At 45.8% G+C, this 16,501-nt stretch overlaps 1 protein-coding gene across 1 annotated transcript in view; it reads left to right on the top strand.

Moving 5' to 3' along the window:
- Positions 1–606, top strand: part of LOC117832327 (heat-stable enterotoxin receptor-like) — a 23,505-nt gene extending 22,899 nt beyond the window's left edge. The window contains exon 25 of the mRNA XM_034711418.1: positions 424–606. Within this exon, the coding sequence (XP_034567309.1) occupies positions 424–606 (183 nt within the window). The remainder of the gene's footprint in view (positions 1–423) is intronic.
- Positions 607–16,501: the final 15,895 nt, after the last annotated feature.

Raw genomic sequence — 16,501 nt, 5'->3', positions numbered from 1 at the left:
AGGAGAGAGGAGAGAGAGAGGAGAGAGAGAGAGAGAGAGGGAGGAGAGAGAGGAGGGCGAAGAGACGAGAGCGCGAGAGAGAGAGAGAGAGAGAGAGAGAGAGAGAGGGAGAGAGAGAGAGAGAGAGAGAGAGAGAGAGAGGGACGGCTGGAATCTGATTGTGTTTAGATTAAAGATTCAAAGTCCAGCTGCAGGAGCACTGAGGGGGAGCTCAGACCAGCAGCTCAGGTGATCTGAGGGAAGCACCGGTCTGACTCCTCTGCAGCACTCAGCGGCTCATCTCAGAGACCTCAGAGAGAGAGAGAGAGAGAGAGAGAGAGAGAGAGAGAGAGAGAGAGAGAGAGAGAGAGAGAGAGAGAGCTTGACAGACTACAGCGAGATGATTAAACTTATATAAACTCTGTGGATGAAGTCCCTCTGCAGGTTCAGGTTCAGGACTATCAGCCTGTTCAGTCTCCTCTCTGCTCTCTCGATGACACATCAGGACCAATCATTCCCTGGAGGGCGTCCAGCCCTTCAGTCTATCATCCCCTTAGACCCTCAGCAGCTCCAGCTCCTCACAGAGAGACCCAAAGAAGAGAACACTCGGGTACTTACTGGCAGTGAGTCCTCTCCCTCGGTGCTCGATGCATCCACACTTCCAGGAAGAGGTCTGACCCCGATGAGTGTGTCAGGTCTCCGTAGAGTCCAGAGGAGAGAGAGCCGGGGGTGGGGTTGGGGGGGTCGGCTGTCATGCACCGTCTCCCTAAAGAGGTTTATCCAAGTGTGGCACCACGCAGTCCATGAGGCACCCCGTCACCCGTCACCCGGCCCCTCGCCCCGCTTCTGTCCTCTGCACCCGAGACCTCAGATCACCCAGAGGTTATCAGAGCAGAGACACAAGGAAGGCGACGCTCCTTCCAAAGGGGGCAGTCATAATCCAGGGACTGTTATTCTGGAATCAACCTGGACGGCAGATCAGGCTCCTCCAGGATTGTCCGTGCTCTGGATTAGCTGCTAATCCCTTCTGTCTTCTGTCCCTCTCTGACTCCCTCTCCTGCTCTCAGTCGCCTCCAATCCACTTAGTCCTCCGATGGGTTCCAGGTAGGGGGGCTTCAGCGTTTCCTCCAGTTCACTTGAGGCCAGCTGAGAGAGAGAGGAGAGAGAGAGGGGCGAGTTACTCACTCAAACATTCACACACACGCTTAAACTCTGAAGGACTCAGTAAGTCTTCATCTGCACACATAAACCTGAATCCAGGACCTCACAGGATCCAGTTTAACTTCCCTCTGAGATCTCTCTCCTGAGTCCACAGAATTCTTCTGCAGTTTAAGTTTCAGATTAAACCAATTAGAGTTTCAGAGTTTAAGTCAAAGCATCAGAAAATGTCCCAAACTCTGGATTATAAATGTAACTGTAATCTGTCAGAGCAACAATGCCAAACCTGTTCTGCTCCCCCGGGCCTGAGAGGGAGGATTACCTGCTCTGTTTTCATCACAGAAACTCTCTCTCCTCTCAGAGTCTGGATCTAATCTGAGGAACATCTGACAGTCGGGGGTTAAAGAAAGTTATCTCCTTCATGAGTGTGTTTGTGTGTTCATGACGCTGATGTTTGTTTATATTTTGACTCCTGGCTTGAGGCGCCGTGACGTGACGTAGAAACTGAATCCTCAGGTCTGCGTGTTCACCCTGAGCTGACTGCCGGTCTGCAGATTTACTCTTAACCTTTAATCCATAGATTCACTTCCCCAGACCTCCAGAGAGGTCCATGTCTCTCCCATGGACCCCCCGTGTGTGTCCCCCCCTCCCTCCGTCTACCTCTGAGACGCTCCCTGAGTAGAGGAGGCCGTGATTAGCTCCCAACACGTGACCTCTCCAATCCACAGAGAGTTGGATTAATGTCAACACAGGCTGCTCGCAGACCAATCAGGACCTCTGATGTAACCACTTGAGCAAGGTGTCGGTGCCACCCATGGGGACTCAGATTACCTGCCCTAATTCTCCCTCTAATCCCACTTTTCAACGCAACGCACGGTCAGACTGCAAACTACACACAGGGAGGAAGGAGCGGGTCACCGGCCAATCACAGGGCTGACATGGAGGGACGACAACCAATCATCAATCAATCAATCAATCAACCAATCAGACTTCATTTATAAAGCACTTAACATACGATGACATTGTTACACAAAGTGCTGTACATAAAAACAACTTCACACAGAAGACATTTAAAATATATATATATAAAATAAAAATAAAAAGACCCTCCATCCTAATCCCATCCCAGACCCCAAACCCATCCCACAAGGATAAGATTAAAAACACAATTTATGCAACAATAACAATAATAATAATAACAATAATAATAATAACAATAATAATAATAACAATACAAATAAAATAAACAAAAAGAAAAATAAAGGAGTTGCTGTACAAACTGAGGAAACACTCTTGATATCTTAATGAGGAAACATAAGATGTTAAAACTCAACACAGGAAATTAAACTCTCCAAAATAAAATAAATAAATAAGATAATAAAATGCTAAAATATTAAACCAAGAAAATAAGATTCTATACTTAAAATAAATAAATATATATATAAAATAAATAAAAAGTGACTAAAATTTGAACTAGATAATAAATAAATAAATGAAAAACAAAAGAGAAGTTGCTGAATGAACTGAGGAAATGCTCTCATGATATCTTAATGGGGAAACATAAGATGTTAAAACTCAAAACAGGAAATAAACTCACCAAAATAAAAATAAAAAACAAATAAGATAATAAAACATTCAAATAATAAACCGTTAAATTAAAATAAGATGCTATACTTAAAATTAATTAATTAATTAATTAAAATAAACAAATAAATAAATAAAGTAAGGTGAAATAAAACTGTAAGAATAAAACTTAGTACTTAAAAGCAAGACTAAAAAGGTTATACAACAACTACACACACACACACACACACACACACACACACACACGCCACGTGGAGATCATGCAAACAGCACACAGAGAGGCTCTGAGGATTCAAACCAGGAACCTTCTCTGTGTTCTAACCACTGCTCCACCGTGCCGCCCTGCTCATGATTACAGATATACAAAAACACAAGTTAAAAACCTAAAGATGGGGTTGTCATGGTGACCCTGGGTGCAGACTCTCACTTATTACCTGCTCATCTAGAAACACACGTAGAGGCGGGCCTTAAGCCACGTGTCAGTCAAATTAGCCACGCCCCCACCATATGCATATCACTACGCCTTCATCTAAACAGCTGAGTGATATAAGATGTATCTCTGCACAGCTGTCATGTATAAAGATCTGTTCCTGTAGCAGGCTGTAAACAGGATCCCTTTACTTCTGAACGCAGCCTCCAGTGGACGCCTGAGGTACTGCAGTTTTTTTTCACTTCTGCATTAGCTTGGAGGTTTCCTGCCTCTCTAACTGTCATGCATCCTTCATTTTGATGATGCAATCCAGTCTGCTGGTGCCAGATTTAACCCTCCATGAGTCTCCAGCATGTTCTCTCTCTCTCTCAACCCAACACAGCTCAACTCCAACTCCAACTGACATTCAGCAGAGGAGAACAGTGGCTTCTTTAGAAACGCAGAGGAGGAGAGAGATGTTATTATCTGATTACTGAACCTGCAGAGATCCATAAACAAGTGTTGAGTGTGTGCAGCCTGAGTGATGGTGAAGCTGAAACACACGAGAGGTTTGACACAGGTGTGATGTGAGCAGAGTGCAGGCCAGACGTCTTCTCTTACAGCAAACTAAGGATGCTGATGAGGAACACGTGTTTAACGTCTTCATTTGTAAAGTTTGAACCCTCGTTCTGTAATAAATCTTGCACCTCTTCTCTTCCTTCTGTCACAAACACGTTGCCAAACACACTTCCCCTCTCTGTCACTGCGTCTGCTGCAAGAAGATTTACTGTGAGACAAACATCTGGGATCACTGAGCCACAAAGTGCATACACACACACACACACACACACACATCCACACAGAGGCCTGTGTCGCTCTGAGGTTGCGTCCTCCACTGGACCAGAGAGTCTCGCTCCTTTTACAGCACAGCTCGGCACACTGTGGTTGAGGTCAGAACACCCTGACCATCACGCTCCAAAATACAGCGTGCACGAGTTTAAAGGACCTGCTGCTACGTGGCACCGTGAGGCCTGCACCGTGAGGACTGCACCTTGAGGCCTGCACCTTGAGGCCTGCACCGTGAGGCCTGCACCATGAGGACTGCACTGTGAGGACTGCACCATGAGGACTGCACCGTGAGGACTGCACCATGAGGACTGCACCGTGGGTCCTGCACCCGGTCCTCCCTGCTCTGACAGCAGCATGCTGGTTTATAAAGGTGATCATATCTGAGCGCAGTGGCTTCATCATGTTTGTTTCATTGAACTCTGTAAATATGGCGTGTATCGTATCCTGTGACCTGTAAATTACCATCCTGTTTACCCCCCTCACACTTTATTTACTGCAGCACTGAGTCAACAACACCAGTCATGAGAGGAGACACATCAGAACTCTTCAGCAGCTCAATGACTTCTATGAAAACAGAATAGAAATGTGGCGTCAACAACCGGATCTCTCTCTGTGCTCGGGTCTGACCCCGACCATCGCTCAGAGGATGGATTCTGGTCTGTATGGGAGCTTTGTCAGCAGATCACAGGGGACATGAGGCCAAACAGCAGCCCAGAAGAGCAAACACAAACCATTCTCTTTGAAGCTGAAAAGTTGCTTCTGCAAACTTTCACCTCACAAACACAAAAACAGGAGCAGAGTTAAAGAGTGTCATGGTCCTCATTTACATCCACACTGTCTACCTGTCCCTATCTCTGTGCAGGGTCCAGGTTTATATCAGACTGCCCTGAAGTCACCAGTACCCTGTCATCATGCTCATGTGTGTAATGTTCAGCAGCAGAACCAACAACAACAACAACAACAACAACATCAACAACAACACCTCCACTGTGTGAGAGCTTTAATATCCTGCTGACGGACGTTGCAGCAGATGTTTGGGTACAATAAGTCTTTATACTCATGACACAATCCCTCCTGACGGGCTGCCAGCTCTCTGATCTGAGCCCTGGCACGGCTCTCTCACAGTTGTTCTTTGGTTCCACTTCACGAGGAGGGTGACCAACCGGTCTAAAGTTTCCACCACCACCAAAGATCTCAGAGTCTGCTGCTTCAGCTCGGAGCTGCTGCAGGAGGAACCCGTCAGCATGACGTGATGCTTATGTTACATATTACACAGGAACATGTTCAGAGATGACCTACAAAACACACAAACACTGACATGCTGCAGGGATGAGGGGTCAGGCTGCAGAGGAGGCTGTTCAAGAGGGCAACATCACAGGAGCCCGGCTCAGAGCCAGAGTCTCACCATCACCTTCACTACAGCTACAACACTTTCACTGTTTCAGCTTCTGACTGCAGCCTCTGGAAAAAAGTCTCCTTCTGTTCTCCTGAGCTCAGCACTTTCCTGCAGAGCTACTGTGATGCATCTGCATTCAACACAGGAGGGAGAGAGAGAGAGAGAGAGAGAGAGAGAGAGAGAGAGAGAGAGAGAGAGAGAGAGAGAGACAGAGAGAGAGAGAGACTCTGCCACTTTGCATGAACACAGAGACATGCAGGATGAGACACACACACATGGATCTTTAGACGCATGAGGTCCTGAGAGTTCAGAGGTTTTGGAGAATCACGAGGCGCACATCAGAGAGCAGACTCCTATTCTAAACTGTGCAGAGACTTATATGAAAGTTTGCAGAGTAACCAATCAGGTCATAGTTACAGACAGATCTCACACACGCGCTGCAGAGGAGTCTTACCTTCACATGAGGTCATGGTGCAGACCGTCTGAGACATAAAACCACTTTAACATCACTCCTCTGAAGTCCTTTAGAGTCCTCTGGAGTCTGCAGCAGCGTGCAGAGACTCAGGGCTGCTAACAAGAGACTGAAGGAGAGAGAGAGAGAGAGAGAGGAGGAGGAGGAGGAGGAGGAGGAGGAGGAGGAGGAGGAGGAGGAGGAGGAGGAGTCCAGGCGCAAGGGTGTACTACACACAGCTGATATAACCCGAGTCCAGTAACTCCTCTGAGGTTGAGCCAGTATTCAGATTTGTAGTAAATACAGAAGAATGAAGTTGTAATGATCCAGACTCCAGTCCAGCAGGGGGCGGTAATGCACCAAGAAGCTGTTTAAAACTGCCTTAAATATTATTATTATTATAATTATTATTGTCATTGTTATTTTTATTTGTATTGTTATTATATGATTGTTATTGTTATTATTATTATTGTAATATTATTATACTGACTGCATAAATGTACTGTTCAGAGGCTAATGTTGTTGTTTTGTTGTGATTTGTTGTTTTGTTGTGATTTGTTGAATTTGTGATTTGTTGTTTTTGTGTTGTTGTGTTTTTGTGATTTGTTGTTGTGTTTTTGTGGTTGTGTTGTTGTGTTGTTGTTGTGTTGTTGTGTGATTGTGTTTGTGATTTGTTGTTTTTGTGTTGTTGTGTTGTTGTTGTGTTTGTGATTTGTTGTTGTGTTGTTGTTGTGTTTGTGATTTGTTGTTGTGTTGTTGTTGTGTTTGTGATTTGTTGTTGTGTTGTTGTTGTGTTGTTGTTGTGTTTTGTGATTTGTTGTTGTGTGTTGTGATTTGTTGTTGTGTTGTTGTGTTTGTGATTTGTTGTTGTGTTGTTGTGTTTGTGATTTGTTGTTGTTGTGTTTGTGATTTGTTGTTGTGTTGTTGTTGTGTTTGTGATTTGTTGTTGTGTTGTTCAGGGTCTCTGTAAGGAGGTGATAAAAAGGAAAGCAGGGACAGGAAAGCTCACATATTAAAATATCCTGCTGAAATGTTTCTTCCCTCTTCTTCACACAGGAACCGTCTGAAGCTGTATTTGAATGATCTTAATGTGAGGTATGGAGGGAACACACAGAGAAGGAAAGTCAGGTCGACAGAGGAACAGAGATCAACGAGGATAGAAGAGGATAAAGTGACATCAACATGAAGCCCGGGGGCTTTGGATGAGGAACAGAGAGAGAGGCAGAGGAAGGAGGGCTCGTCAAACAGGATGAAAACTCTCAGAAACAAAAAAGACTTTTCTCCACAGGAAATAACTCTCTCACAAATCCTGCCAAGAAGCTTTAACTCTCTTCAGACCCAGCAGGCTCAGTACGGCCCCACAGAGCCGGGGAGTTTAACAGAGACTCATCTGAGCCGGTCGGGTACGGACTGATCGATCCTCACCCAGAGGATCCCCCTTCATGGTGTCAGGTCCAGGTTAGACGTCAGTCCTCATGAACACAGACGTGTATTTGTTTCATTGTGGGACCATGTGGGTAAAGCTTGGGGGGGGAGTAGTGCTCTGGTTCTGATCTATGGAGGGTTGAGTTAAGGGGTACATGAAAGACGTCGACCCCTGTGTCTTTGTTTGGACTTCGCTCCTGTTTCCGTGGATTCTGACCCGCCAGGAAGCCGAGTGTTGGCTCAGGGACAATAGAGCATTGTAGAGTCAGTCCTCGGTGCTTTCTAGGCTAAAATAATAACAAAGACACTACATATAGAAACTTCCCTGAACAGTTACCGCTCCCTTTGTTTTTACAAACCTCGTCTGAAGCTGAGAGTCCAGAACGGAGCCCAGCTCAACACAGGGAGCGCTCCTCAGAGTCTGATACCTTCAGACGCTTTATTGACTCAGCTTTTATTGGATAACAAGTGAATTCTAGTTGTTTCTAAAGTCTGGATCACAGGACAGGATGTTGCTCCACTTCTCCCTCTCAGAGATGGTTGGGGTCCAGTAGCTCCTCAGGCTGCTCTCACATCTGAGCCCAAAAACTGTCATTATTTCCCCACGACCAAGACCAGCCTGAGACCACACTAAGGTTTTTACCACAGTGTCAACAGGCAGAGGGGGAACTAGTCGGACTACTTTCTGTGGATTGATCTGTTATGATGTGTGTGATCAGGTCGTCCTTGGCATCGTTTTGCTGTTTGTGCTGTTGTGACCAATCCTTCTGAAGAATGTAACACAGTTAGATAATACATTTTAATAACACACAATACTTTACAGACCTAAAGGATATCAATCTTTCAAACACACTTATAAATACACATTGTAAGCATGTTTATATCAACCTCATGGTTTTATCCTGTGTAGCGTGTCTTAACCCTAGAACACTAATGTTGGGTGACTTTAACCCATGATATTGTGGTTATGTGATTTTCATTATGTTGCTGCTGTCTGAGTTTGCTGTGAGTAGGTTATCATTGATCCAGGGAGACTGTGCCTTCAAGTGTCCCAGGAATGGGAGGCCCAAAGAACAAGTTCCCAGGTCCATTATTTAAAAAAAAAATTATTAATCATTAAATCTGGGGTTGGTGTTCAGATTTAGATCCACTTTTTGTTCTACTGGTTAAAATGATCTTTATGTCCTGATGGTAATCAATACATAATGTGTTCTTAAAAAAGAGGTAAAAAAAGCTGCTATCTACAGCCGGAGTAAACCTGGGAAAACACCAACCAATCACCGTCATTAGGGTCCACAATTTTAAACCAATCAGATCCCGTCCTGCCGTTCTGCCCGCCTCCTGCAGAGCGTACATTTCCCCGGCGTTCACTCCCCGTCTCCTGCCTCTGCTTCCCCTGACTCTACTGACTGCCCCTCTCGCTCCACCTCGGGCCTGTCCCCTCTGACCCCATGAGGGTCTTTGCTCAGGACTGTAGTCCGGATCAGAGTCTAAAAAGCTCTCACCACGGGGGCTATGACAAGCAGAAGAATGAATGACATTTACTAAGTCCTACAGAAAATGTAGATGTACTGTAGCGTCCGTTCGGACGCTGTAGTGATGACGAGCCGATTGGTGAACACGTTGATCTTTGATAACCGGTCACTGTCGGCCGTTACCACGCCAACCAACAAAGCAACAATCAATGTTTGAATGAATGAAGAACTTCTCCTCTTGTCTCTCCTCTCTCCTGCTCACTGTGAGTTGTGATTTCTAACAGCAGCCATGTTTGTTTGTGTTTTTAACTTTCACAAAGACCGCTTTTGAATCAGTCACCATCATATGGTCGTGAATCAGCGGCGCTCATTCATATGAGGGGGGGCTGTCATGGTCTGGTTTTTTGTGTGTGTTTTGCCCTCCCTCCTGATCCTTTTTCTTTCTCCCTCAGCAGGTACATGCAGAGGGGCGGGGCCGATCTCCACGGGAGCGAGGCTCACAAGACACACCTGCCTCTCATCCCACAATCAGCCCGGCTTCTTAAGCCTGCTCCAAATTCTCCTCAGTGCCAGAAGATTACCGCTCATGCTTGTGTCTCGTGTGTCCTCGCTCCCGTAAAGATCTTCTGTCTCAGTATTGTGCTCAGCGTAGTTACTCTGGTTTATGTTTCTAGTGAGTTTTTTCCCTCCTGGACACCCTTAGTTATTTCTGACCTTTTGTTCTCGTTTTCCCGTCAAGGTGATTTTCTGTTTGTTACCTTTTGTTAATAAACGTTTTTTGTTCGACTCGGCATCTGGGTTCTGGCTCTCCTTACTCAGCCGTAACAGGGGCGTTGTTTTGGAGGAGCTATGAGGGGTTAGACGGAGTCCTGAAGACATGCTACATTCAAATTCATGCTAGTTTTCAGAGACTACCAACCCCAGCTTTAATGATTCCCTAATTTTTCACACAGAGTGTTTTTATCAGGTTCCATCATGATAGTTTTCTTGTGTTTTATACAGGAAGTACAAGAGGAGTACTTCAATTTGCAAAGAATTGTTGTACTATGATTTATTTTGATGGGAAGTCTTTTTTATTGGGTCAAATATCTCCCATGTTAGTGATGGTGTGACTAACTGTTACGTTAGTGTTCTCAGGTTAATGAACGACAATCAAGGCCACATCTGCGAGGCCTCGTGACCTCCCGACAGGAAGTCTAGCATGTTGGGTTTTTCCTTCCTCCTTCTACGATGCGTCCCAATAACAACGTCAGTGATGTTGACCAATGGGAGCAGACGAGGACGTTGGTGCTGTGAGACGGACACAGAGGGAAAGTTTGTGGATCTCTGGTAACAACATCATCGCTGTCTTTATGATGAGTCAGTGAGGGACCAACCAGACCGAGTGAACAAAGAGAAACAGAAGCAACCCGGGGAATAACAGCCTAACCCTCCTCTGACACAGAGACCGTCCTCACAGACTACAGACCGTGCAGTCTGACCCCGCATCGTGACCTTATCTTCCAGCAGAGTCCCAGCCCTCCTGCTGGAGTCCGCTCAGATGAAGCGGTCTGTTCATTGTGTTCAGAGCCGAGCCGGCAGAGTCTCAGACGTGTGAAGGGAGACGCTTGAAGAAGTCTGTGGTTGTGACAGAGACTCTGAGGGAAGGCTGGTCTCTGTCCCTGTTGGTGTGCCTGCTGGGGGACAGATGAGGATGTCTGAGAGCTGAGAGCAGCCTTTGTGCTCCCAGGCTGTGCTCATGGATGAAGCATGCACACAGACCCTTACAAAGCCGGACGTGGAAACAGAGACCAGATTCTTTTAGAGGTTTAAAGTGAAGGTGACTGTAATCCCGAATAACTTATGACACACTCAGGGACGGTCTTCGTCTGATGGAGCGCCCTGAGAATCCTCTGTTTGTGTAATTTTAGTCAGCCATTGTTTGGCGGTGCCTGAAATAGACCTCAGCGTTTCACCGCACCGCCACTCTCTCTTCTTTATTGTTATCATTCCCAGAGGAGCATTTTTCATCCCGCTGTTTGTTTTGTTGTAGTCACTAAAAAGGGAATCCACACAGCAAGCCAAGTCTGGTCCAGACTGGGGGAACGTGGCACCTTGAGTCCAAACAGCAACCCCAGGATGTCCCCTCCAGGTCAGACGTCAGACCACGTCGCAGAGAGAAGCAGGAGCGTAAAGAAATTAATCAAAGTACAGAAAGTGAAATATGAGCAGAGACATAAATCCTGAGCCGTGCAGACGGCTGAGGCCTGATCTGTTAAAGTGCTGTGTTACTCCATGAGACCCTGCTCATGTTGTACAGCAGCTTTGAGCTCGTGGTGAGCTGCAGCTACATTTTTAAACTGTTTGTGCGTTGGGAAATTGATGTGCCGTGGTCGGTGGAGCTGAATGTGCGGTGCAGCTCAGATTTAGACGGCTATGTAACACCCTGTAATTCAAACGTCAACGCAGACCTCACTGCGCTGGAAGGAGAGTGACAGGAAGGGGCGTCAGTTTTTCACTGCCACCACAAAGTCAGACGTGTGTGTGTGTGTGTGTGTGTGTGTGTGTGTGTGTGTGTGTGTGTGTGAGTGTGTGTGTGTGTGTGTGTGTGTGTGCGCACATTAGTCTGCAGGAATGTCAGGAAAAGACACTGAGAGGTGAAATGAGCGGATCAACAGGATACTTTATAATCTGGTGTCATAGTGAGAGAGCAGGAGGGATTATTAGCTGACTGCTGTGGAACTGAAGCTGAGGTAGATCCTGGACTGAAACCCCCTCAGCCGCCCTGAGGTATACATTTATCTAACACAGCTCTCTGAAGCAGCAGGCCTCCAACTGAACAAAGAGACGACTGACAACAACAACAACATGTCACTCATTCCATTCTAATAAAGAAGAAGAGACAAAATAAAGATGTCTAAAAATATGAGTCCACTGTGGAAGTGTTAAAAGCTGCAGTTCATCGAGGATCCGCTCGAGGCTGGCTCCAGAAGTACTGGAAACCACATACACAATAAGCAGATCGTTACAGCAGAAATAAACATGTTTACAGTCTGGTACAAAAGACGAGTGGAGTCTGGATAGCTCATTTCTTGATGTGCTCTCACTGTGAGGGGGGTGAATTTTTTTCTAACATGGCAATTTCAAAGATATTGAGATTACGATTCTTCCAATGAGAGGCACAGCTGACTGCAGGAACACTGCAGCTATTGGCTAGGAGGCTCAAACTCCGCCTCTTTACGTCACACTGGCTCCACAGAAGCAATATGGCTGCCGCCGACGATTGGTCTCAAAACAGCTCTTCAGAAACAGATGGGTGATGTCACGGATACTACGTCCATATTTATACAGTCTGTGGTTAAAACCTGTGTGTAAGTGTGCACTGACTTTAGATAATGCCCTTATATGATGATGTATTTCTTAAAACAGAAACCACTAGTGAGGAAAAAAACTGCAGTTCCTCAAGTGTCCACTAGAGGCAGCTTCCAAAAGTGAGTCAGTCCCCATAGAGCCCAATGTTAAAACCATAGACTGTATAAAATATGGACGTAGGATCCGTCCCTGGGTGACGTCACTCATCTGTTTCTGAAGAGCTGTTTTGAGGCCAATCGTCGGCGGCAGCCATATTGCTTCTGTGGAGCCAATGTGACATAAAGAGGCGGAGTTTGAGCCTCCTAGCCAACAGCTGCAGTGAGTTAGTACATTTTATTTAATATAGCACCTTTCATAGAATAAAATCACAAAGTCCTTCACAGAAAAAATATCCCAAACATTAAAAGAAACAGAGAATAGCATAATCAAAACATTAGTCTGTACAGGGTGAGTCGAAGGCCTGTTTGAATAAATGTGCATTCACAAGTATTTTAAAGGTGACAACAGAGACAGCTAAACGAACATTAAAGAAAGATGTTCCCGCCTGTCAATCAAGTCAGCTGTGCCTCTCATTGGAAGACTCGTAATCTCAATATCTTCAAAATTGCCGCGTTAGAATAAAATTCACCCCCTCACAGAGAGAGCACATCCAGACATGAGCTATCCAGACTCCACTTGTCTTTTGAACCAGGCTGTAAACATGTTCATTTCTGCTGTAAAGAGCAGCTTCTTCCCATTCATGTGTATGTGACTTCCTGTACTTCTGGAGCCAGCCTCAAGCGGATCCTCCATGAACTGCAGTTTTTAACACTTCTGCATTGGACTCATATTTTTAGACCGGAGGTTTGTAGGTGAAAACACAGACATCAGCCAAAATAGCCAGACAGGCAATAAGTTGAGGACTTTATTTACTATTTTTATGTCACAGACATGAAAATAAATAGAATAGAATAGAATGTACTTTATTTATCCCTGAGAGAAATTCAGGTGTTTAGCAGATAAAATTATAAAAATCACATAAAACAAGTAATTCAGGTGTCTGTCAGCTCATCTCCCACTGGTTAGAGAGTCCTGAAGCCTAATGTCTGCATGGATGATTCTCTGTATCTCTCAGTCCTGCAGCGCAGAGAGATGAGCCGACCACTGCTGCTGTTTCTCTGCTCCACAAAGAAGTTGTGAAGTGGATGATCTGTGTCATTTAGAATGGCCTCTCTAGCTTCTTCTGTTTGTCAAACTTTTCAAAGTAAAAGCCCAATCTGTTGTTTTTTGTGGTGAGAACATCCTCAGTTTCACACCATGCTTTTATTCTGAAGTTTTCTCCATGCAAAGTTCTTCATTTGAGTAATAATTATAATAATATTTGTTTTTTCAAAGTGCTTCACATGGGCAGCAAAATAAAACAGGCAGTTCATAAAAACACACAAGTCAAGATAAAGAAATAAAACATATTTTAAGAGACATAAAATTCCCCTCAAATTACTCTAAAGGAGTAAAAAATATTTTAAAATATATTTCTTAAGACAGTTAAAATAAAATAAAATAAAATAAAATTCAGATGAAAAACTGTTTTAAGAAGAGATTTAAAAGAGCTCACTGACTCAGTCGCTGCTGAACTGTCGTTGAAGGATAAGTCACTCTTGTGCGATCTCCCTCTCCTGCCTCCGTCTCTCTGCTCCTCCGGCTGTTTTGACATCTGAGTGTAAATTTAACAAGATTGATTCTTAAAGACCAAAACCCCTGAGACCTGAATAACACCTGAAAGCATCCCTGAGCTTTGCCAGCTCGCCATCAGATGCTGAGTTGCTGGAGCGATGCTTCGTAACAGAAGAGTGAGGCTGGGAACAAACAGGAATTCCTCCAGGGACCGAATCATCTCAGCTTGGACCGAACGTACGGTTCATTATGAAAGACACACTGTAGTTGGCTCCTTTTCATCTCACCCCCGTCCTGGTTTGTCTTGATCCAGCTCAGTGTGGTCTGATATAAACCCTGTCCCTGTGTGTATGTGAGGTCCTGATAATAAACTCTGGTTTACATTCTGTTATATTTCCATCCTCTCGTTGTTGCTCTAACGGTTTGTTTGCTTCTCTAAGAGTTCCTCCCCTCACGCCGGCCTCCTGGTGTCCTGATGTGGATTTCATGTTAAACAGGACGTAGTATCACTCTGGGTTGTTTATAGGATCTCATTAAGCTTCACTTCTGAGTTCCTCTCTGTGGAGCAGAAGAGCTGACGATGTGAACCACAAGTGGAGGAAACTATGTGAGATGTATCAACCTCTCTGAGTGGAGGGCAGGAACACCTCCAGCCTGATAATCTGACTCATATCACTCTGTCGTCACGCCTCAGAGGTTTATCTTTAATAAAGCTGCTGCAGGATCCTGCCAACAAAGACAGCATTAATCACACGTCAGATATAAATCTGTCTCAGGGCCCCCTCCTCTCTGTTTCTGCCTCAGTTTTCCAAAAAAATCAGAGCAGCAGCATTCTTCACGGATACAAAGAGGCGATCTGTGCAGACGCCAGGCTTGAGTCATTGATGGAGCCATGGAGGGTCAGCCTCTTGGGGAAGAACCAGGCCTGTGTGACGGGCCGGGTCAGGGACACACAGAGACATAAAGACTCTGGTGACACCTCGGTGGGCTCAGTGACAGCTCTTCAGTGGACTGGTGCTGTCTGTTCTCAGAAACACCTGCAGGCTCAGGTGAGGAGGATCAGCTCACAGGGCTGAAACTCAGAGTGTGAGGAGCTGGGCTGAACCGCCACAAAGTCACACATTCCAGTCTGAGCGGGCTGTGGGGTCCACTGTCAAAGGCTCCTCTGTGCCGCCGTCACCTCAGAGACAAAAGGAATGCATGCACTGCAGCCCTCCCTCCTCCCTCTCTCCCTCCCTCCCTCCCTCCCTCCCTCCACACACCAAGCCTGGAGGAGCTGACAGAGGATGGATGGGGCTGTTTGGAGGAAGAGGCCGAGGGGGGGAGAGAGACAAACAGGAGGCAAAGAAAGGGGAAGACGGACAGAGGAGGGGTGAGATCATGAGTCACTATCAGATTAAGGAGAAGTACAACATACAGGACAGAGACACACAGACACAGAGACACACAGACACACAGACACACATAAACACAGACACACAGAGACACAGACACACAGAGACACACAGAGACACACAGACACACAGACACACAGAGACACACAGAGACACACAGACACACAGACACACAGACACACAGACACACACAGAGACACACTGACACACAGACACACACACACACAGAGACACACAGAGACATACATAAACACAGAGACACACAGACACACAGACACACAGACACAGAGACACACAGACACAGAGACACACAGAAACAGACACACAGACACACCGACAAACACACAGACACAGAGAGACAGAGACACACAGACACAGAGAGATAGAGGTATTGTAATGTCCCTCTCTAGCTGCACTCTTAATTCTTCATGTCAGTACCTTCAGGTCGTTAGAGAGCCAGCGCCCCGTGTCCACACTCATCTTATTTTCATACCTTGATGCAGACACTGAAAGGATCTGGTGTTAGAAGACATACAGCTGCAGCCAATAGATGATTCTGATTGGTGCATCTTTCCCTGACTGGCCCTGCAACTTTTCAAACAAGCTGTTGCAGAAGTCCGGCTTCTGTTTGAGACCCAGAGGAAAGAGATCCTGAAGAGAGTGACTCTCAGGGTGCAAAGTTAATCACAACCTCAGAGGAGTGCATGTCAAAGATGTGAGGATGAACATGTCAGTGAAATAGATTCTCTCTCTTGGAGGAGCTCCTCCAGAGCAGCGGGTGAATCCTGAGCGAGGGATTGAACCCCGCTGCAGGAAGAGGGTGTGAATCTGTCCTCTGAGTGGAGACAGGAAATACGGGACGCCTGGCAGAAGAATGTGTCTTTTCTTTGGCATGTGGTCAGGAAATGTCAGGCTACCCTCCGTCTCTCTGGCTCCCTGAACAAACAGGCTTTCTGTTGGAGGTCTGAGAGCTGCTGCTGCTGAGAGACAGGTTCATGTACAGAGATCATGTAAATGAGATCTGATCAGGAGGCTCGCTGAGGTGAGAGCTCTCTCTCTGTAAACATCCTCTGACTAAGTTACTTCTGCACGAAGGTCTCTGCAGGAGTCCAAAATAGCATGCCATCATTTCCTTCACTCACCACATGAGTGTTGACTGTATCATCTCAGAGGTATGAAGGACTCTCATGTGAGGAGTCTCACAAGTAGAACCCTCTCAGGTATTGTCATTAAGGTGTATCTATATTCCTCCTGCTCTCTGCTGCTGTGTCTTTATCTTGTGCAGACTCAGACTTACAGACTCTGTACTGACTGATATTCAGATGATCTCCTCCTGAGTGCAGCTTCTATGAGTTGATCTAATTTGGAGCAGAGCTC

This window comes from Notolabrus celidotus, chromosome 20 (genome assembly GCF_009762535.1).
Source record: "Notolabrus celidotus isolate fNotCel1 chromosome 20, fNotCel1.pri, whole genome shotgun sequence".
Classification (NCBI taxonomy): domain Eukaryota; kingdom Metazoa; phylum Chordata; class Actinopteri; order Labriformes; family Labridae; genus Notolabrus; species Notolabrus celidotus.
The sequence above is the reverse complement of the archived record's forward strand: the minus strand, read 5'-3'. Positions and strand labels throughout refer to the sequence as shown.